Source organism: Lathyrus oleraceus, chromosome 7 (genome assembly GCF_024323335.1).
Source record: "Lathyrus oleraceus cultivar Zhongwan6 chromosome 7, CAAS_Psat_ZW6_1.0, whole genome shotgun sequence".
NCBI classification, from domain to species: domain Eukaryota; kingdom Viridiplantae; phylum Streptophyta; class Magnoliopsida; order Fabales; family Fabaceae; genus Lathyrus; species Lathyrus oleraceus.
The window spans coordinates 232068939-232092076 of NC_066585.1; the positions used below are offsets into that span (position 1 = coordinate 232068939).

General features: G+C 32.8%; 1 protein-coding gene and 1 long non-coding RNA gene across 2 annotated transcripts; both read left to right on the top strand.

Annotated features, from left to right (window-relative positions):
* Positions 1-6291: 6291 nt before the first annotated feature.
* Positions 6292-8415, top strand: LOC127107703 (L-ascorbate oxidase homolog). The gene is made up of 3 exons (XM_051045019.1): positions 6292-6614; positions 6695-7801; positions 7895-8415. Exons 1-3 carry the CDS (start codon positions 6367-6369, stop codon positions 8196-8198), a joined length of 1659 nt encoding a protein of 552 aa, XP_050900976.1. The 5' UTR covers positions 6292-6366; the 3' UTR covers positions 8199-8415.
* Positions 8416-14050: 5635 nt separating this feature from the next.
* LOC127107704 (uncharacterized) lies at positions 14051-15574 on the top strand. Its single transcript, XR_007795798.1, has 2 exons — positions 14051-14503; positions 15155-15574. It is a non-coding gene; the product is annotated as an uncharacterized LOC127107704 (long non-coding RNA).
* Positions 15575-23138: the final 7564 nt, after the last annotated feature.

The following is a 23138-nucleotide window of genomic DNA, read 5'->3' on the forward strand; positions in this document are numbered from 1 at the left end:
TTATCATTTGAGTTCTAATCCTTTACCTTTTAAAGGGAAACAAGGACAGAGCTTAAGGTATATTCAACCCCTCCCCCCACACCCCCTCCCTCACATCCCCCAAATGTCAATTGTGTAAGAAATTTCATTTTGGGAAATCTACCGCTGGAGTGATTAGGTGTTATCAATGCCAAGGATAAGATCATATTACTAGAGATTGTCCATAGAAGAATGTACAGATGCAAGGGAAAAGTACCTATCGATTTTATACCTTGTATGCTAAGAAGGCCAAGGGTAATAATGAATTGAATGATGGTATATTCCATTTGAATAACTATCCTTGCTTTGTTTTATTTGATTGTGGAGAAACACACTATTTTATATGGATGTTAGGAAGAGCTTGTTGTAATTGGAAACACATATGATAGCTTCAAGACAGATAATGATGATTTTATATCTCAATTTGGTTATGAGTTTTGCTTAAATGGTGGTGGTGTACGCTGGAAAAATTCAAAGTAGGATACAATTGTTGATTCTACATCCAAGGTTGAGTGTATCATTTCCTCAAATGCATAAAAGAAAGTTGCTTGGATCAATAAGTTCATTAGTGAACTTGACATAATCTATAGCATTGCAGATCACATTGATCTCTATTGTGATAACAGTTGTGCGATCGCACAAGCTAAAGAGCCTATATCTCCCCAACGATCCAACCACATGCTTAGCCAATAAAATCTCATTAGAGAGATAATAGATATATGAGATGTAAGGATATGCAGAGTCCAACACTTGACAATGTTGCTAACCCACTAACAAAGTTTCTTGCGCAGTATAAGCATGATGACCATACTAGAACTATGGGTATTAGGGATATGTCTGATTGACTCTAGTGCTAGTGAGAAGTTGTTAGTGTAATCCCTAGAGGCCAGTATTTTTAATAGAACTTGGTACTTGTACCAAATTATTAATTAATAATTGAAAAGGAATTTCTTAAATATGTTTGCTTTTCAAAATAATGAAGTCCCTAGAATAGCAAGTTCGTTTAATGAAACATTAAGTGTAACTTAAGCATGAGATCCCATTAAACATAAGGATGATATCCTAAAGTATATGTAGTCGAGCTTTATTGTGAAGTGGGATAACATTAAAAAATTGATATTATTAGATGGGTAGACTAATAATCATGTCTCATGGATCATGGATAAAGAATTATCAAGTCTTCACATAGGTATGAATATTAGGAGTAATATTTATACTTTACTGGATCACTATGAGAATACTACATAGAGTTTTATGCAAAGTGTCATAAGTTATTCTCGTGATGATAGTGTTGTATACCATCCAACGACCTGAAAGCACAATGGACCCTATATGTGGATTCGAGTACTTTATTATTGGTCAAACATTGTCTGTAACTAGTTGACCATAAAGACACTTGATGGGTAATCCACAAATCATGTTAAGGGACATGAGTGACCTAGATGGAAATTTCTCATCCTAGGTAATAGGATAAATGTCCAAGGGCCCAATATTGAAATGGACAAGGGGGATATAGTTTATGCCATGTGTTCAATCTAGACATGAGGGGACAAGGATAATTCTACACATAAGCATTATCATGGAAAGGTTTTGTCATGTCACATGATATTTTTGTGACTTGGGTGGCAGTGATGTCTTTCTAGATATCGTTTATTATTTATTATATTAAATGTGTTATTTAATATAATTTCCAACATTACGAGAACCTACAGGGTCACACACATAAGAACAAATTGATGAGAGATAGAGTAAATATGGAGCATTGTAAGGTATAGTGCGCTTAAGTAAATTGTAGAACACTGTAAGGTACGATGCACTTGATTGGAATACGGGATACAATAAGGTATCGTGGACTGAGGTGAAATATAGTACACCATAAGGTATGCTCCACTTAAGTGGTATTTTTCAGCCTGCAACCCACACAAGTGGCTTTCACACTTGATGAAATTTAGTTTGTGAAACCCTTTCCATACTCTCTCTCTCTCTCTCTCTCTCTCTCTCTCTCTAAAGGTCTTCATTCGTAAAATCTAGCATTGAGATTGAAGGCAATATGTTCATGTGGACTGAGTAGAAGCGTTGTTCTTTGTTCAATGCTCGTGATCATTCATCTAATTAGGCATCGAACTTTTTAATCGCCACAAGAGGTAAGTGTTTCTATCACTGATCATGGTCATTCATAAGGATTGACTTAAGGGGAATTTTTGTTTTCCTCTGTGTTTAATATTGTGATTTTGTTGGGTGTGAATATGGGAGTAGAAAAATGGTCTAGAGGGGGGGGGGGGGTGAATAAACCCAAATAAAAATCAACCGCCTTTAAAAAAAAGGTTTTTAGAGTGTTTTCTAAAATTGTAAGTGGAATGGTTGAAGCAAAAATATTAAAATTATACTTTTCAAAATTTTGATCATGTTAATACTAAATCGTTTCACAAACACCAACGATAAATATGATAAAATACAAGGTATTAAATTAATTCAATTGTATAATCCACGAGGTGTGCTTATACAGCGATTCAATATAGTGAATTCTAACCTCAATTGTTTCTCAGAATTTAATCACTAATTCAAATTAATAAGGTATCCAATTCTAACAAAGCCTAATGCTTACGTAATAAATTACTATTAATTGAATAAATGATAAACTAAGCTAGAATTGAAATACCTAAGCATGTAAATACTACAAAATTAAATGCAAGAGTAAGAGAGAGAGAGAGAGAGAGAGAGAGAGAGAGAGAGAGAGAGAGAGAGAGAGATGACACCGAGATTTATAGTGCTTCGGTGTTCGTCCTCGCTTTTCCTACGTGCATTCTTCAATGGTTTCCCATTGGAACATGCATTGTTCCTTTTTATTTGAAAAATATTTGCAAGAGTTCATGCAATCACCAATCCACAATAATGCTAAGAAAAATAAAATCTCCTATCCGGATCTTGACTTGTATGTAACACAATGACAAACTCCTCTACGTAATCTTTACTCAATTAAATCTTCTTGAATCTTCCAATATCACCAATCTTCTTCAAGCCTTCGTGTGTAGTAATCAACCCCTTGATCCTACTGATTTCTCGAGCGATGAATTACTCAAAGATTTGAGAATAACTCCGCTTTATCCGTAGCCTTCCACACAGTCACTACTAAGGCAATTCTGGAGAGAAGAACCAACTTATTTTCAATGGAATTTGTCATCACCATTGACAATCACTTCAATCTTGCAAACAATCTCAAAGTATCAACCAAATCTCCAAGAACGATTAGTTTCAAGAACGTGTCTCCTTCAGTGAATTACAAATCTCTTGTTATCAAGATCTGGATCAAATTGAAGTTAAAGATGCAAGAATTTCATTGCAAGAACTTTGAACTTTCAAAACAAAGGAAATTGATTTTTCACAAAATCACAATGTTGATTATGATACTCACTATGATTCGTTACTTGAAAAATGATGACAATTTTTTTTGTGCTTGAGATTAAGCACTGAAAATGGTTTAAAAGGTCAGTCGGATTTGAACAGGAGCATTTCATGATTTAAATCAAATGAACAAGTGAAGTGGAATAAAAGAAAAATAGAGTTTTAACCTATTTTTCAATTGATTCGAATCAAGAGGAAATTATGATTCAAATTAAACACCCGATGATTTGAATCATATGTTAAATTTGATTCGAATCAAACATGATGAGCTAATTGAAAAAATATGGAAAAATTGCATGATTTGAATCATGTGTAAGGTGTGACTCGAATCAATTGAGGCATAGATGACCCCGAGTTTGATGATTCGAATCATGTTTAAAATGTGTTTCGAATCAAATTGTCTTGAAAACTTCTGGTTTGCCTATGTCCAAAATGATTCGAATAAGGATTTTTGCTTGATTCGAATCAAACACCCAAACTCCCAAATTTTCAAAATTTTAAGGAGACTTTTAGATTTTTCTTTCCACCTAACTTGGATCAATATCATATATGACTCTTATTCTATTGACTCGTGCAATTGATTAAAAGCATCATGATGCGTTCAAACCTAACAAATGGTTTATGCATGCTAAAAACGAATCATTTCAAAAATTGATCCAGAGAGGTGCAATCATAAACAAGGCTCAATAATCGAAAGTAAATCAAATATGAAAGTGATAAGACAATCAACAAAATAATTGTACTAGGGCGTTCCCCCTGAATGTATTAGGGACATGCAATTACAAATTTTCCTTCATCTTCGAATTAGGAGCTTCATCTTTATTCCTTGTTGTTGGCTCGGGGATGGCGATTTGAGTTCTCCTCGATATGTATTCTTGAACAGTGTTCCCTCATAGAGGCGCTTTGTAGAGACTTTCTTCGAAGAGAAGTAACTTTTCCTCTATCGCGTGGGAGTTTTTCTATCGAACGATTTTGTAGATGTTGTTCAGGAACTCGTTGGCACCTAAGAATACAAGTTTAGCCCGCAGTAGTTGGAAGCCATGTAATGCTTTAGGTTGTAAAAATGAAGGTGGAATCGGAGGTTCAATCACAAGTAGTTGGACATATCCAGCTACCTGAGGAGTCTAGACTAGTACCAGGTGTAACAGAACCTCTACTCCAGGATTCACAACATCTTATGGAGGAGGTGGAGATGGTTGATTGATCAATGTTTGAATTGCGGAAGTGACGACTTCTCGCGCAGTAGAGGAACAACTAGTTTTGTATTCGACCATAACTTGGAAGCGTAGGAATAGAGATCTGGAAATTTAGGAAATCAGAGTTGAATATGTTCTTGCTAAAAAACACTAAAAGGTTGACTTCCTTGCTTACAGTCAAGGAGAGCCTAAAATGAATGGTTGGAGTGTCTGTTATGTATGTTTGTCTCGTTTTTTGCTTGTCCTTTACCCTCAAAATATCTTCCTATTTATAGGTCTCCATCTCCTTCCCCCCCCCCCCCCCCCTTGCTTGACTCTCCATATTCTTCATAAATACTCCTGACAATAATGTTTGTCGTCCTTATAATTGTCATGTAATGTCCGTCTCTTCAATAATTATAACTCATCTGCTATAATGTATCATCTTATAACCGTTTCTTATGACCCTTTAAATGACATCCTAGCCTTGTCGTCAGATCCGAGTTGTATTGACCGGTTCATTCTCGACTTTGTAGGAGGTCAACATCGTCTTACTTATTCTGATATTTTGATTGAATTTCGATTAGTGGACGACAACTCGACTATCCGGTCTTCTATCCTTACCATACTCAGTTGTCATGTCAACTCGGCCTCAAAGAACCATATACTCAAATAGGCTTTGTCAATCTCATACCTCGGTTGGTCAACTAATTTTCTGGGATGTACAGAACCGATGCTAGATTAGATCGAAAGCAACATATCTTCGTGTTCGATTTTAAGTGCTCTCGATTCGATGACCTGAGAAGATTCTGAATTGAAGAATCGAATAACGAACGTGAAAATATGGAAAACGCAGGAATCATAAGTCATTTCCCACAGAAGGTGCCACAATTTCGTACTTGAACCAAAAATGGAGTGAGAATCAGAGGTAATGGCGGATCTGAGCTTCCAGTGCGACGACGAAGGGGCTTACCTGCAAGATTAACACTCCAACGCTTAAGTTAGTACGTGAGTGAGAAGCGTAAATGAATTGAATTTGAAACTAAGTACCTGAATTGACACGCTCTCTTCTCTGTATAATAGAGAAGAAACAACAAATTTACTATTTATTAGGTGTGGATTGCGTAGAGCTATTGGATGCACCTAAATTTTTTATATCTAAATCCATCAGTGGAATAATTAACATGTGTTAAAAAGATCTTAAAAAGATTGCAACTCCTTCGAAATGATCGATTGAAATCAACATAATAGTCTGAAATCAAATGCATTAAAATTATAAACGAAATAGAATTCTAAATATTAGCTTCTCAAAAAAAAAAAGAATTATGCTTATTTGTATTTTTACCAATAGTTATATTGTTTATCAATATTCAAACAATTAGTTAAATAGATTTGTCGAAAATAAATAAATTTAAGTGTATATATTTTTTCTAAGATGACATAAATGATGTTTAACTAGAAGCAACATGGTTCATTTATTACTGATAGGATGACATTTGTACAAAGGCAAAGTAACTGTCTCTAACTTTAGACAACGAGAATGGGTTTGACACAAAAATCGGAAACATGTAAAAGAGGAAATACGCATTCTAAGGATCCTAAGCAATGGAGAGTAAGAGACATTACCGGAGAATAATTTGAATGGTTAATAAACACTTACGATGGTATATAACAACCCAAATCGTTAATCCATATCGCAACAAATTCATTCTTTCTTATCTTACTTTCATCTTCTATCTATCTCTTAACGTAGTAGTTCCTTCAAAGGAAAATGGAAAGAGCAACATTTCTGTTGTTATTATGTCTCTTGGTTGGTTTAACATCAACGGTGAATGGTGAAGATCCTTACTTCTATTTCACATGGAATGTCACCTATGGCACAATCTCCCCTGCTGGTGTTCCCCAACAGGCTATTCTCATCAACAACGAGTTTCCAGGTCCCAACATCAACTCAACCAGTAACAACAATATCGTCGTTAACGTTTTCAACAACCTCGACGAGCCTTTGCTTTTCACATGGTATCATTCTCATCTCAGAACAATGTATTATTATTATTATAATCATCAAATCAATATGTTAACTATAAATGAAATTACAGGGCTGGAGTTCAGCAAAGGAAAAACTCGTGGCAAGATGGTGTTGCAGGAACAAACTGTCCCATTGCAGTAGGAACAAACTACACATATAAATTCCAAGTTAAGGATCAGATTGGTAGCTACTTCTACTATCCAAGCTTGGGGATGCAAAGAGCAGCAGGCGGTTTCGGTGGCCTCCGTATCAACAGCCGATTGCTCATCCCCGTCCCGTATGCCGATCCTGAAGACGATTACACCGTCCTCATCGGCGACTGGTACACCAAGAGCCACAGTTCCCTCAGCAAACTCCTCGACTCCGGCCATTCCATCGGAAGACCACAAGCAGTTCTTGTTAACGGCCAAAACGCCAAAGGTGATGGATCTGACAAACCACTCTTCACAATGAAGCCAGGAAAAACCTACAAATATAGAATCTGCAATGTTGGTATTAAGAACTCCCTCAACTTCAGAATCCAAGGTCATCCTATGTTGCTTGTTGAAATGGAAGGCTCTCACACTGTCCAAAACAGTTACGATTCTCTTGATGTTCACTTAGGACAATGCTTCGGTGTTCTTGTCACCGCAGATAAAGATCCAAAAGACTATTACATGGTTGCTTCAACCCGTTTCACCAAATCTGTTCTCACCGGAAAAGGTATCATGCGCTACACCAACGGTAAAGGTCCAGCATCACCTGAACTTCCAGCAGCACCGGAGGGCTGGGCTTGGTCTTTGAACCAGTTCCGATCTTTCCGATGGAACCTCACCGCTAGTGCTGCTAGACCTAATCCACAAGGTTCATATCATTACGGTCAGATCAATATCACCCGTACCGTTAAACTCATCAACTCCGTTAGCCGAGACAATAGTAAACTCCGTTATGCAATCAACGGTGTCTCCCATACCGATACCGAAACCCCTCTTAAACTAGCTGAATACTTTGGTATCGCTGATAAGGTTTTCAAGTATGACACTATTCCTGACATGCCAACCGGCGTTCCAACCAGTATTAAAATGCAGCCAAATGTTCTAAACTTCAAACATCGTACTTTCATCGAGATCATCTTCGAGAATCCAGAGAAAAGTGTTCAATCTTATAACTTCGGCGGATACGCCTTCTTCGCCGTAGCGTGAGTATAAATAATATATATTTACAACTTTTTATTATTCTCTAACTGAATCTGATTGTTTATTTACGTGTCTACGTGCATGTGCATGTTCAGTATCGAGCCAGGAACATGGACACCGGAGAAAAGGAAGACATACAACTTGCTTGATGCAGTGAACAGACACACAGTTCAAGTGTTTCCAAAATCATGGGCTGCAATAATGTTATCATTTGACAACTGTGGAGTTTGGAATTTAAGGTCGGAGCTAGCTGAGAATCGTTACCTGGGACAACAAATGTACATCAGTGTGATAACTCCAGAACGATCTCTAAGAGATGAGTACAATATGCCAGAGGGTTTCTTGCTCTGTGGACTTGTTAAGGGTCTACCAAAGCCTGCTTCATACATCAATAACTAGTTCTTTTTTTGTTGTTGTTATATATATGTAATGTAACTAGCTTTCCCCTGTGAGACTCCTCAGCTTGAGCTAGCAGGGTGAAAAGGAGAATAAGGTAGGGCTTTTGGAGCATTGTTAGATGTTTTGCTCCTACAATTTTATCGCAATTTTGTACTTTTGGTAGGTGTTTTACTCCTACAATTTTATAACAGGAATCGTACTGCTTTCTTTTTGTTTATTATTGGTTTTTCATGTATATTCATATAATGGCTTACTTTCTTTTTTGAGAGGATATAAATTGATAAACAACTTATATTATTAATGAAAATAAAGATACTTAATAATTATGTAAATTAAATCAGATGGCAAGTTCAAATGGAACTCTAAACATCTTCATTTTTCTTATATTTCCAATAAGATAGTCAAAATAATATTTCATTTGTTGAATTGGTTATATTACAACTAATGTGAGACTCGGTGACTTGCATGGAGTAAATTCACATTAAAAGTTATTGCAAATTTGTTTAAAAAATATTTCATTCGAACTTGCTCTCTTTTTAAATTTTCAATAATTAGGGCTTGTTTGATTCAATTTTAATTTTTTGGTTTTAAAAATTATTTTATAAATTAGTCTTAAAAATTATTTTTAGAATGAAAACAAAATAAAAATTCATTTGGAAGCTGTATTTTTTAAAATTATTTTTGAGATAATAAAAGAAAAAACGTGTTTGGTTGATTTGTTTTTAAAAGCTAATTCAAATATTATTTGTTTTTTATTTTTGGTGTTTTCCATGTATTTATCACTAACAAAAACACATTTTCTATTGCAAATTCATATTTAATAAATAAATGTAATTACAATCATGTTGTTAATGAAAATTTAGAATTTTCCATGTATTTTTAATTTTGGTGTTTTAGAAATTCAAAAGCAAAACAGCTTTTACAAATTTTGGTTTTTTAGTTTTTAAAACTAAAAAACAAAAACAGTTTTCAAAACCACTTTCTTAAAAACTATTTAACAAATGAGTTTTTAGTTTTTTAATTTTCAAAAACTAAAAAACTGTTTTTGAAAAGGGAATCAAACAAGCCCTTACTCTTTTCCTTTTTATTTTTTTTATTTTTTATTTTTTTCCTTTCTCTCTCCGTCTCCATTCTCATTTCGCTCTATCTCATTTTCAAATGCAAATTATTTTCTTATACTCATTTTGTTATTCTAGGTTGTAAATAGTAATAGATAGTAAATAGTGATAATTATATATTTTTATAGTATAGTATATAATAAGTTAAAGTAAATTCATTAGATTTAGACGTTGTTCTATTTAAATATATCGTTTAGCGATCTCTTTGGATATCTTTGATTTCCTCAAATTCTTCCTTCGGCTTGTGGTTTTGAGGTGTTCTTTGGTTCTTCTATAAGAGGTTGCTTTTAGTTAAAGTTGTCTTTGTCTTCTAGGATTTATTCTTTTATGTTTTTGTTGTTTGTCAATTTAGTTTTTAGTTAATTTGTTGCAATTGAGTCTCCTTACATAATTGCGTATTCTAGAGTTGAGTGTTTAATCATTTTTTATTCATGCATAAATCAAACAATTTGATTATAGTTAACATAATATGTTTCTATTCAAATAGTTGAAGATTTGAATCGAGAATCACATAATAGCATGGTTCAAGTCACAACAAGTTTCGATTCATAATAACACTTCACTATTTATAAAATTTGAAAATATTTAAGTGTGATTGAATCACAAAGTTGTTCGACTCAAATCAAACTAATTGTCAAATTCATGATTTTGATTTTGCCTACCTGATTCAAATCATGAAGGTCTCTAACTCAAATCACAAAAAAGGATTGACTCGAATCAAACCATGGTTAAAACTCTAGATTTTGATTCTGTCAATCTAATTCGAATCACATAATTGTGTGACTCAAATTACATGACTTGAATCAGAAAAATCCTGATTCGGATCAAACATATCAATTTTATAGGTTTTTAAGTCTTGATTCAAATCATTCTTTCTATTTACTCGACTTATAACCTTTGCTTGTGACTCGGATCAAAATGGATATTTTCTCTTTTTTTTGTGACTCAGATCAAAATGGATATAAATTATTTTCAAAAATCCCTCTCATAAGACTTCCATAACATTCTATGATTTAGAACTCACAACACACATTTTCTATCAACTTTTACAAAGGGTTTTGAAAATTGTTTTGAGTTTTACAACCAAAATTTGTCTTTATCTTTATCCTCTTGCATGCTTCATTGTCTTTTGGATTAAGTTATCATCTTAGGGTGTTATGTGAAGATGGTCATTCTTGTGTTTAACACTCTGTGAAGATTCTTGAAGATTTCGAGGGGTTGCCATTGTTATGTGTTGTTGTGGCATGTATCAACTATCAAGCAAAAAAAGAAGGATGTTCTTCTCTCTCCAAGATTATTTTGATGGATTTGTGTGGAAGTCTTACAAACGAAGTTGGAGTTTTTCTCATCTTCAAACAATTAAAGACTCAAGGAATGGGTAGGGATGGGTAAAGGTCTCTGCATAACAGAAACTTGGAGCAACATTCTTCAAGTTGGATGATTAAAGTTGAAGTCGAGTGAAGATATTTCAACAATTTAATGTCAGGAGTTTTGTACAACAAAAAGAGATTTGGATCGAAGATCTTAATTTTCAGCATTAATTGAACTATGATTTTACTAAATAAAATTGTGTAAAATTTTCAAAATCATAATGGAAAAACAACAAATTTTCAATGGGCAACCATTGGAGAGTGGAGTAGGCATAAGCGAGGATAAATTGTCGAACTACTATAAATCCAGTGCTCTCTCTCTCTCTCTCTCTCTCTCTCTCTCTCTCTCTCTCTCTCTCTCTCTCTCTCTCTCTCTCTCTCTCTCTCTCTCTCTCTCTCTCTCTCCATTTCATTTAGGATTACATGTTTAGATTTTTTGTTTTCATATAATCACATGATATTAGGGTTTATTGTATTAATAGTGACTTCGTATATAAGTTTTTAGGTTTTGTTAGATTGAGAATTTGAAACTTTCTTACTTTTGACTAACACTGAAAAACTTTAATGTTAGATTCTTTAGTCAATTAAAAGGACTCACTTTACACACCTCATGTAAATCGATATTGATAAATTGAGACATTGATATATTTGTTAGTTTTTATTTATCTTCAATTTTGTGTTTGTGATTGAAAGTTCACTATGTTCCGTCCAAAAATCATACTCATTTTGTACGTAAACTTTCTGCTAAGCAAAACAATTTTTGTAAACTCTTTTTTTAAAAGTGATTTTTTAAATTGGTATATTTTCTAGGTATATCTCTTTCTAAAAAAGATTGTGCTAACTAAATTTTGAGATCAATGTGCATGGAGTGGCAACCTAAGATAACCACCATTAAGGAACTGCACGATCTAAATTTTTTGGATGTTTCAACCTTATTCGGAAAATTGGCAGAACATGAAAATAAATTAAGAATGCTCGCTGCAAGCGAAGTAAATTACAAGAAGAAAGAGAAAGTAAAGGAAGAGAAGCGAGACATCCTTAAAAGCCTCATCGTCCAAGGCATGGAAGGTTGAGGAAGATGATGAAAGTTTTGACGAAGATTCTTCTAAAGAGGAAGAAAATGGTTTATTCATCAAGTGTTATAATCAATATATAAAGAAACATCGGCTTAAGAACTCCGACAAGAATCTGATCACCTCATCCACGTAAGAAAAAAGATAAGAAAAAGGAAGAAAATGTTACATGCTACGAATGTGGAAAATCTGGTCATTACTGAACCTACATGAAATATACCTGAGTGCATCACACACTCAAAGATACAACAAAGTCGCCCTCGAATTTTATTTATTTTCGAAGGAAAGGGAAAACATCGATAAAACCTGGGGGGAAGAGAAAAAGGGTAAGGAAGTCGGTTACGCAAGGGAAAGATATTAGCATCCCTTGCATCTGTTGTATTCAACGAGAACCATTTCAATTGTTCTTTGCAAGAACGGGTGTTACTATCTAAAGATTACTCACGAAAAGGAAAAAAGGTTTGAATAAGGGGGAAAAAGAAAATAATAATTAATATGCTCGCCAAGGATTCGATCCCTTGTGCCTACATATCCTCATCGTGCAATGAGAAAGTCGGAACTCCGTAGTTTAGGGTAGAAAATAAGGATGTGCTGATTGTTTTTAATGAACAGTGTTAACGTTCGCGCTCTACAGACAACTTGTTTGTATGCTCGAGAATGGGAGATTTAAGCGTTTGTTTGTTTGTTTGCGATAGAATGGATGCGCTTGGATCGCATTCTAGCAGTTAAACATTACTTATATGCTCACGCGTGGAGGATTAAGCTTCGTTCACGGTAGAACGTAAGTAATGTGTCCTTCCTGAAAAGGTTTGAACAAGAATATGATGCCTAGAGGCAAAAGTGAATTTGATGAGTTGAGTTTGCTTTTATTCTGAAAGATATCTTGATTTGAATTGCAATAAAGTCAATGAATGGAGATGAATACTCTGAGCAACTAGGTCGTTCATCCCGTATCCAAAAATATTCAGAATGAGGATAGAAATGCTCCCTCTCACCCCTTCTCCATTGCTTAAGGCTCGCGGCGTACAATTCTAATCGTAATTTTTAATTTTTTTTAGTTTATTCACAAAAATGGTTTTAGTCTTACTGAAAAAAAGAAAACAAAGGGGAAAAGAAACCCTAGAAGGTTGAGAGCTTGATCTCCAGTCTGCATGTCACATATGTGTAGAAATACTTGTCAATTATCCGATTTAAATTACACTAAAGTCTATGAGTAGAGGTGAATACTCTGAGCAACTGGGTCATTCGTCCCGTGCCCAAAGATATTCAAAATGAGGATATGAATGTTCCCGTTCTTCCCTTCTCTACTACTTAAGGTTCACGATGTGCAATTTCCATCATAACTGATGAGTCTTGAAGTTGAACCTTTGTAGTGATTGAACAGCGATCCAGTCTGTCTACATTGTCTGACTTGTATTGATTGTGAAGTCTTGAACTTGTTGATATCTTGAGATCAAATGCATTTAGTGCAGGAAAATGATCATATCAAGTGATCAAGAGACTTTTGGTCACTTGAATAGACAGGGGAAATGAGCACAGTCAAAGGATTTAATTGATCAAAGCAAACTTTGATCAATTGAATCAATCGGGGGAAAATCATTTGAAAATTCAACGCTCAAAGAGATAAGGACTAGCAAAACCCTAAGGATTAATCATCTGAGTTAAATCCTAAACATATAAGTCTAAGGGAACATGCCATGGTTAAGGTGCAATTTAATCAAAGAAAATTAACATCAAAGTTCTAACAAGAAACAAATGATTAAAAGATCAAATTAAACCTAAAAGATTTTGATCAAGGTTAATTCCACTAATTAAAACCCTAATCAATTATAATTAAAATCAAAAACATGAAATAATTAAGAATCAAATCAAATCATGTAATCGACAATTATCATGCAATTAACAATCTAAACCTAAACAACAACAAAAACTAGATTAAATCACATTTTTCTATTCATTTTCAACAATTAATCAAGAATTAACCTACATCAATTAATTATACTCATAACTAATCATGTTAAAAAAATATATTTAAACCACCAATTTAATTCATATATCATCGTGCACAATTATTAAAAAAGAATAGCCAAAATAAAAGGAAAAAAAGTATTAAAATAAAATGTCAAAATAAAGTCAAACATAGGGGTATAGTTTCAGCAAAATAGGGTGTAATTAACATAGGCCCAAACCAGGGCCCAAATTTAAGTCAGCTAAAGAAACATAGGTGCAATGGTTGTGGGAGTCTAGTTAGCGCAAAATTGGGCCAAAAGCCCAAGGATTCAAACGGAAGGTTGAAGTGAAGGGGATTGGATGTGTGAGTCAGCAAAGGAGACCATGTGCGTAAGTAACCATCTAAAGACGTTCTTCATGTGATAAAAACTCAGAACCAAAAGTTCAAACGTAAAATCCCTCCACTGACCTCATTCCTCCTCCACCGCATCGGAGGTCGCCTCCGGCGGCAGCGGAGCCTCGATGCCAAAAACAACTACATCATATGCTTCAATTCATCAACCTGGATCTGAATATCATAATGAAATAAAATAATTCCTCATGAATAGCTTGAATCGAAACAGAGAGTTGAAGAAACCTAAATCTGAGAAACAAAATTAAATCCTCACATCTCGGAATCAAAGCCCTGGAGCTTAGGGCTTTGATCCCCTAACCTCCTCCTACACTTCGGTAACTTGTATGCAATGAAATGATGAAGATGAGGAAGTAACTCACTAGAGAAGCGCCAGAATCATGTAAGAATCTTGAATCTTCTTTCTCCATCTTCTTCTGATTCCTATACCTCTTCTGAAGATCCTTCTTCTTCTAAAACATGTGCTTGAGAAATCATGAGAGCATAGGGAAGTGTGGTTCGTGTGTGAGAAATTGCAGAGAGACGAATTAATTTGGAATTTTGATGAATCATGAATTTTGATGAATGGTGAATGAATAAGTGAAATGAATGAAGCTGAGAATTTATAGTGGACGATTTAACAGAGCAGTCTAACTTTGTTAGATGATTGAGAGGGAAAGTTTGTTGGAGTGATTCACGGAGTGAGTTGTTAGTTATATTCAGTTAGCTTCAGTTAGCTTGGATTAGGTTAGTTAGAGTGAAAAATAAGAAATGAATTGGAAACTCTAAGTTAGTTAATGTGATGAAAATGGAAACTCAGAGTTAATTTGTAACTGAGCTAGTAACTGAATTGTAAATTTTATGTTAAACATGATATTAAGTGAAAATTAAGGTGTTGTTAGTTGTTAAACTGAGTAGCTCAATTCCTGTTAAATGTGATGTTAAATTGTATTAAGTGAAATGTTAAGTTGATGTTAGTTGTTAAGTGTGTAGCTCGATTTTGGATGATGCATAATCTGTTGTTGCTTGATGTGAAATGGTATTATTGTTGCAGGCTTGCTGATTGTGTAAGCGTTATCTTGACCTGCTGATGTGAATTATTGCATGGTGCTTATGCCATGTGTATTTGGTGGTTTGATTGTGGTTGCCTTGACCTGCTATGATGTGGATGCTAGGTTTGTTTTTGTTTGTTGTGGTTAGGTTTGTTTTAGGCTTTGGTCATGCTTACTAGGTTTAAGAAATAGTTGCGGGCTTACGGTTACGATTAGCAAGGTTTGTAATGGTAATGGTAGGTCTGTTTTAGGTTTTGGTCATGCTTACTTGGATTGTGGCAGGTTGGATGCTTGCTAATGTACTTTGCAATGCTTGTAATAGGCTAGGATTTAAATGGTATTGTGTTTCATGCTAATGTGTTGTAATGGTAATGATGCAAGTTGGTTTGAAATTTTTATGGTATAACGATTTGGTTTTTAAATGGTTTAGGTAAATGTGTGAATGCTAGTTCCATGTCTTGGTCATTTGGTTTGGAATTGAAAATGATCATGGTTTGAATCATGAAATGGCTTATGTGGTTTTTGGATTTTGGTGTTTTATAGGTGATGGACAGGGCAAATGTGATCCTAACTTTAAGACTAAAGAAAATTAGGACTTAGGGATTGTAGAATCATGAGTTGACTTTGTTCAACTGGTTGACTAAAAAGTCAATAGTTGACCAAAAGTCAACTTATGCAAAAATGAGGTATTTCTTTGTAATTTTCAATACAATTATATTGGACAACATAATACGATGAATCCTAAATGTACCACTTGGATTCAATTTACCATTTCCCTTTAATGAAACCAATTTGAAAACAAGTGCTTTAAATGCATGAATGAAATTGAAACGCAGTGATCATGAAATGGTTTGACCAAATAGACAATGGGTTCTTGAACCAACTGACTTTAAATGAACCTTGATACATAATGAGACCAATGAATGAGAATGGAATGAGACTTGGGACAAATGATTACCATGAAAACCAATGGAAACATGCAATCAAAGAGTGGAATGTGAATGAGTGTAAGCATGCCTTAGATCAATCATATGGCAAGCCATAGACTAGGGTTTAACTAGGTCAAAGTTCAAAGGAAAGCAACAACCAAAGGCCTCAAACCAAGAAGTAACCAACATAAGCAATGCACCAATGCCATGAACCAAACTAGGGTTCCCACCCCCTCAAAGCAAGCCACAAGGTTCACCAACTCCAAGATCAAGTATTAGGGGTTTTGTATGGAATGAACACCAAGATGCAACCTCTCATGCCTCAAGCACCTAGAAATTAGAGTTTTACATCTTGATCACCATGACGGGCTCTTCTCAATGACTATAGTATCACAACCCCTAGGACTTTATCCTCAAGCAAATCCCAACTCCTTGTTAAGTATAATTAGCCTTAAACCTTTGAATCTGTGATGATGTTAGTACACTAGATGATATGGATGTACATGAATGCAAATTAAAACCAAACAAAAATATTAGATGAAAATGAAAAGGGGAGGGTAATTTTGGGGTATGACAATTACATTACAACATGTATGACACTTAACAAGCATAAAACAAGAAAGATAAAAACTCCTACAAGACAAGGGGTAACCATACCAAAAGGTCGTAGAGCTTATATATCTTGGGAAGATGAAGACGAGAGCTTCTCTTCATCTTTTAGTTTGGGCTCAAATGATGAATTTGGAAATTTGTGCTTAATAGCGCATAAAAAGGATAAAGGCTTAGAAGTGTATGATTCTGATTCTGATTTTAAATCATCTTATAGTCAATTATCGAATGATTTAAGGGGAATATAGTTAACGCCTTAGGTGCATTAAAGAATATCTTTCGTCAAAGGAAACTGATTTTAAGTCTTGAGAAAGATATTTTTTATTTTAATAGTGCCTTAGAATCCTTAATAGAAGTCCATGCATCTCTCGTAAGCGAGCATGTATATGTTTTAGATACTTTAGTTGAAAGGGGAGTTAAAATGGAATGTAACACTTGTCCAGCTTTGAAAAATAAAAATGAAAACCTAAAAGGACAATTGGCACATGTTGTTTTAATGTATAATATTTTTTCTACTTTCTTAGTGGATAGAGGAAACAATTTTAAGAAAAGTCCTCAATTCTCTGAAAAAAGATATAATGAATGTTTCATGTAAATTTACTTGTCATTATTGAGGTGATAAATGTCATATTAGGCCGCTTTGTCATGTTAGAAATGCCAAGGTTTCTAAGAGTATTATGGCATGGATGCCTAAGTGCTCTTTTACAAAGCCTCATGGACTTACTAGGTGGGTACCTAAATTACATGTTTGATTTCTTATAGGATGGTTTTGCCTTCGCAAAAAGGACGTGGTTCCTAGATAGAGGATGCTCAAGACATCTAACGGGATACCCTTGGATGGTCATCAAATTTGATCACAAAGAAAGGGATCATGTCAAGTATGGAGACAACAATAAAGGTAAAAATTATAGGATAAAGTGTTGTGGAAAATCCCACCACAATTACCATAAATGGTATTTTATTTGTAAAAGGGATTAAACACAACTTATTAATCATTATTCAATTATGACACAATGGGTATTTAATTGTTTTTTATACTTTGAGTTTCCTAATTGAACATAAGGCTAGTAAGAGTCTTGTGTTTTATGCTTCTATAGTTGATAATATCTATTTGCTAGACCTAGATGATGTGTCAAGGTATGGTATTAAATATTTGGTCTCCAAGAATGTAGATTCATGGTTATGGCACATACGTTTAGGGCGTGTACACTTTGACTTGATAAATAGGATAGTATCCAAAAATCTAGTAGTTAGTCTACCTAACATAAAGTTTTCTAAAGATAAGATTTGTGATGCTTGCCAAATGGGAAACCAAACGAGAGTTTCTTTTAAATCTAAAAATGTTATTTCAACTTCAAAACATCTCGATCTTCTCCATTTAGGTCTTTTTGGTCATTCAAGGACAAAAAGTATAGGCGGTAACTATTACGGCTTTGTTATGATAGATGATTTTAGATTTACTTAGACGTTTTTCCTAGCCCATAAGGAAGAGACCTTTAAATTTTTTGTTAAGTTCGCTAAGCTTGTCCAAAATATTTTCTAATTTGAAAATAGTCACTCTCGAAAGTGATCATGGTGGTCAGTTTGTAAATCATAAATTTGAAAACTTTAGCAACAAAAATGGGATAACTCATAAATTTTCTTGTTCGCGTACCCCACAATAAAATGGTGTTAGTGATTGGGAAAATCATATTTTAGAAGAATTGGCTTAGATAATGATAATCAAAATAAGTTTTCCTAAGTAATTTTTTTGGACGGATGCGATTAATACAACATGTCATCTCTTAAACAGGATGATCATTCGACCCATCATATAGAAGACACCCTATGAGATACTTAAAGGTAGGAAACCTAATATTTCCTACTTTTTTTCCACAAATGCTTTATTTAAATAGCGGAAAAGAAAAACTTGATAAATTTGATGCAAAGTCTAATGAATGATTTCTTTAGGGTACTCATCATTGAGTAAGGTGTATAGAGTTTTCAACAATTGAATGTATGTTATTAAAGAGTCATTTGGTGTTGCTTTTGATGTGACCAAACCCCAAAAGTTGGGGAAGGTAGTATTTTTAGTTGTGATGTTTCAGGTTTTATAACAAAAGAATTGGTCAAAGAACATACTCCCAAAGAGGATCCTCTGAAAGATGAGGACATTAAGAGAACATGAGGCAGAAAAACAAGAAACTTCAACTCAACTTTCTTAAGAATACATAGATACTTAGTTGAGAACTACATACTTTAGTTGAGAACTACACTAGTTTGATGTTATAAATGCATATGTGCATGGATACTTAGAGTAGAAGACACTACTACAAATAACACATGTCATGTCAGACGCGAAATGGATTTCATTTCGGTTATAATGTCGAGGTAACAAAGGGTGACATAAAAGTGGGAACTTTACCCCTCGATTTAAAAAACAACAGATGGGTTAGTTTAAGTGGTCATGGATTCGAATCCCAGGAATAGTTTTTTTAATTTTCCAAATTAGCAACATATACCTCTGAGTTTTATAACAAAACTGAGGGGATATATATATATATATATATATATATATATATATATATATATATATATATATATATATATATATATATATACTCATTACATTATTTACACTGAATATTAATAAATTAATTTGTTTACTCAGAATATTACATTGTTCACACAAAATATTAAAGTAAAAATATTGTTCTTCACAGTCGTCACTGTCGATGAAGAACAAATGTTGGATATCTTAAAGAAGAACAAATATTGGGGATCCTCATTTCATTGATATTGAGGAAAATCAAATATTGAATGCAACATATTCTCCATGCCTTTTGCATTCATTTGTTTCTGATATAAAAAAAGTTAGATAAATAAAATAAATATTCAGTTATATGATTATATAAGAACCTTGAACCCCAAATAATTTTCTACACTTGTAATCCATCACTTGCAAAGTAAATACAATACTCTCACCAATCACATATTAAAAACCTAAACTTTTTTTTATCTTGCAATATATCACATTGATACAACACTCTGATTAAACATACTCCCTCTGGCCTTATTTATAAGCAAAAGTCTTCTAATTTTTTTGACCTTAAATATAAGCAAATGTCAACAAATCTATGTACATTTAATGCCTTTATTCCAAAAGTATCCTTGCATTAATTACTTTATTGTTACTAGAAGACAATTTAATTGAGGGTAGATAAGTAATTGTGTTGTCTCTCTCACATAAAATCAAGAAACTTAAATACACTTAAGTATATTTCTTAATAAACGTAAAACTTGTCCTTTTTGCTTTTAAATTCGACCGGAGTAGTATAGGATTTCACAATGTATGGGTTTCTTGTGGATTCACTAATATTGATAATGCTTTTATAATAAGATTTTTAGATTTCACGAGGATCATTAATGACAATGTTTTGAGTATTGATACTCATTAAATGGACGATAAAAATTTCTTTAAGGACAGTGAAGAAACACACTTATATTTTACCTCAATAAAATATTTTACCTCGATTATTATTAAAAGCCGAGGTAAAATTTGTTTCTTTTTAGATAAAAATAATAATAAAATATATTTCAACCCAAGAACCACATACCTCTCAATTTTTATTAAAAACCGAGGGAAAAAAGATTTTTTTAATATTTATATCGTTTATACTGAATAATAAAATAAATTATTCAAACAAATCAAGAGTTTGACAATGGATTCTTGGAAAACAACATATCTTTTCAAATTTCTGATAAGTTATATGTTCCAACTAAGAGAAATGTTTTTTCTATACTTACAATTTATCCTAGGGAGATTTCATTATCTTGAGCAAATGTTTTTCATGCAAATTCTTTCATATGATAGACAACATGAAAGAGAAATGGATGATTGTTTTTAGGAATAAAATTCTCAATATTGTCAATTGAGGAAAGCAATAAATTTCTCAATGTTTTCTTTAATTGAAAACATAGGAAGTTTATTACAAAAATACAACAACAACAACATCAACATCATTACGTGAGATAGATTGCAAGGGTAGAAAAAATGTTTTGTTCAATATTGAAGTAAATTAAACATTTTTTATGTCTTGGAATCCATCTCAGAGAATGATGCATAAGACTTTGGAGCGACTATATATAAGTTAGGTTTATGGTAAAATTTGATTAACGAGTGTTTTTATAGTAAAATATAATAATTTAATCTCTCGGTTAATAAATATAACCGAAGGAATAGATTACTAATTTATAAATTAAAAATAAAAGAAAAAGAAAAACATAATTTTTAAAGAAATAAAAACATAAACTGCAGATGATGGGAATCGAAGCATGTCCAGAAATATTTTTCCTCGTGGTTTTATTTAGAAACTGAGGGAATGTGTGGTATTTAATAAAAAAAATAACATAAATCATGGTGTGCCTTGACCTTTTACCTCGGTTTTTGATAGGGTGAGGTGAAAGTTTTGTCATTAAATGTATTATTTATAGTAGTGCGAAATAAGAAATATATACGGAGATTCTCCCATGTTATGGTCTCACAGACATTAAAGTGTGTCGATTGAGGAAAGCCTTACATGCACTAAAGTAATCATGGCGAAAAGGATTCGGAAGATTCATAAGAGTAATTGTGTTCTTCCCCTATAATAAAAGTTAAGGAGAAGACACTTTGTTCTTCAAACATTCAAAGGCGTTGAGGATATTGTTATTTTCGAAGATGATTTGACAGGAAGACAATTTTTCAAGGAGAAATTATTAATAGATTTGAGATAAGACTTTGGAGAACACAAGTATTTTAGATAAGGTGTTTTTATCTCTTAGAAAAAAAAATTACGAGAAACATGTAAGCTTAGATGTGAGCCTATAGATGATCTTTTATGGAAAAAAAAAGATATGTACTTGATTTTTTCTTTGCATATACTATGGCTCTGTTTGATAAAAATAGTGGTTGGTTGATGAGTTAACTGATAGTTTATAGCTTATGATTGATAGCTTATAGTTTGTAGTTGATGTCTGGTGACATAGAGTTGATAAGTTAATTGAAGTGTTTGGTAAAGTTAATATTTCAATTCATTGATAAATTAAAATGATATAAAATATATTTAGTATATAATTATTTTATTTAAATTAAAATAAATTATAAAGGGTAATAGTGGATTTTAGTTAAAATAATAAGGATAAATGTGGAAGAAAAATGATAAGCTAAAACGTTATTTAAAATAGCGTCTGAAAAATAAGCTATAAATTATAAGTTCATGATGAAAAGACACTTATTAAACAGGTTTTTTATTGTCATATGAGCTTATAAATTATAAGCTATAAACACAAAAAATGTCTTGCCAAATAGAGTAAATATCTGATTTGACTTATGCAATTAATTTAGTAAGTAAATCATGCATGATTCAAGAGCAAGACGTTTATAAGTAATTGAAGATTTATTTTTAATTATTGTGCTTTCTTGTGAGAATCCTATTGTTTAGGAAAGTAAGAAGTAAAATGTAGTAGTTTGATTAAGTCTTGAAATTTTAGAGTTTCGGCACATGGAATTTATGAACTAATGTAGATGAAACAAATCAATATTGTTTTGAAATATGAATCGGCCATTGATCTAGTCAAACTATTGGGTCACAAGGTTATTGGTCAGACCACTGGGACACTGGTCGGAGCGCATAACTTCTAATACAATTTATACAAAATTTAAAAAAAATCATAAATAAAATTCTTGACATGAATTTCACAACAATAAAATCTTTAAAAAAATGAATTTATTCATACAAATAAGTCGAATAACAATCTTAAATAAAATGCTAAATTTCAAACCTAACAATAAACTAATATGATATAATAATATCATATGATATAATAAAAATTGAAAAAATAAGTATATGATATAAGAATATCAAAAACTAATATAGAATATAAATAAATAGTATGCTCTATATAAATCATTAAATATAAAAAGATAAAGTAGAAAAATAAAAATCTATAAATAAAATAGTTAGTAAAAATGATATAACTTTTACTTAAAAATAATAATAAAATTTATATTGAAAATAATATGAAAAATTAATTTCATCTTTTTTGATAATATTTTTTTTCAAATAACGAGATTCATACTGAAAATAAAAATATGTGAAAATATAATTTCATTTTTCTTTTCTAAAATGATATTTTTTAAAACTTCTGTTAATTTATAGTATTATTATAATAGACTCGTGCATTCGCACGGGTTGCTCAATGGGATGAGATTATTACTTCCCAATAATATTTAGATAGATAACAACAACTGTGAAAAATATATTTGGAGACTGTACAACAACTTGCTCAAAAGTATACATAACAAAACCATGTTTAATGTCAAATTTGAGCAAAGAACGTCAACATCAGAAAAGAGAATAAATTATAGTTTTTTTTATGCAATCAACAGATAGTCAGAAACATATGTGAGTACGCATAGGAGTGGCAG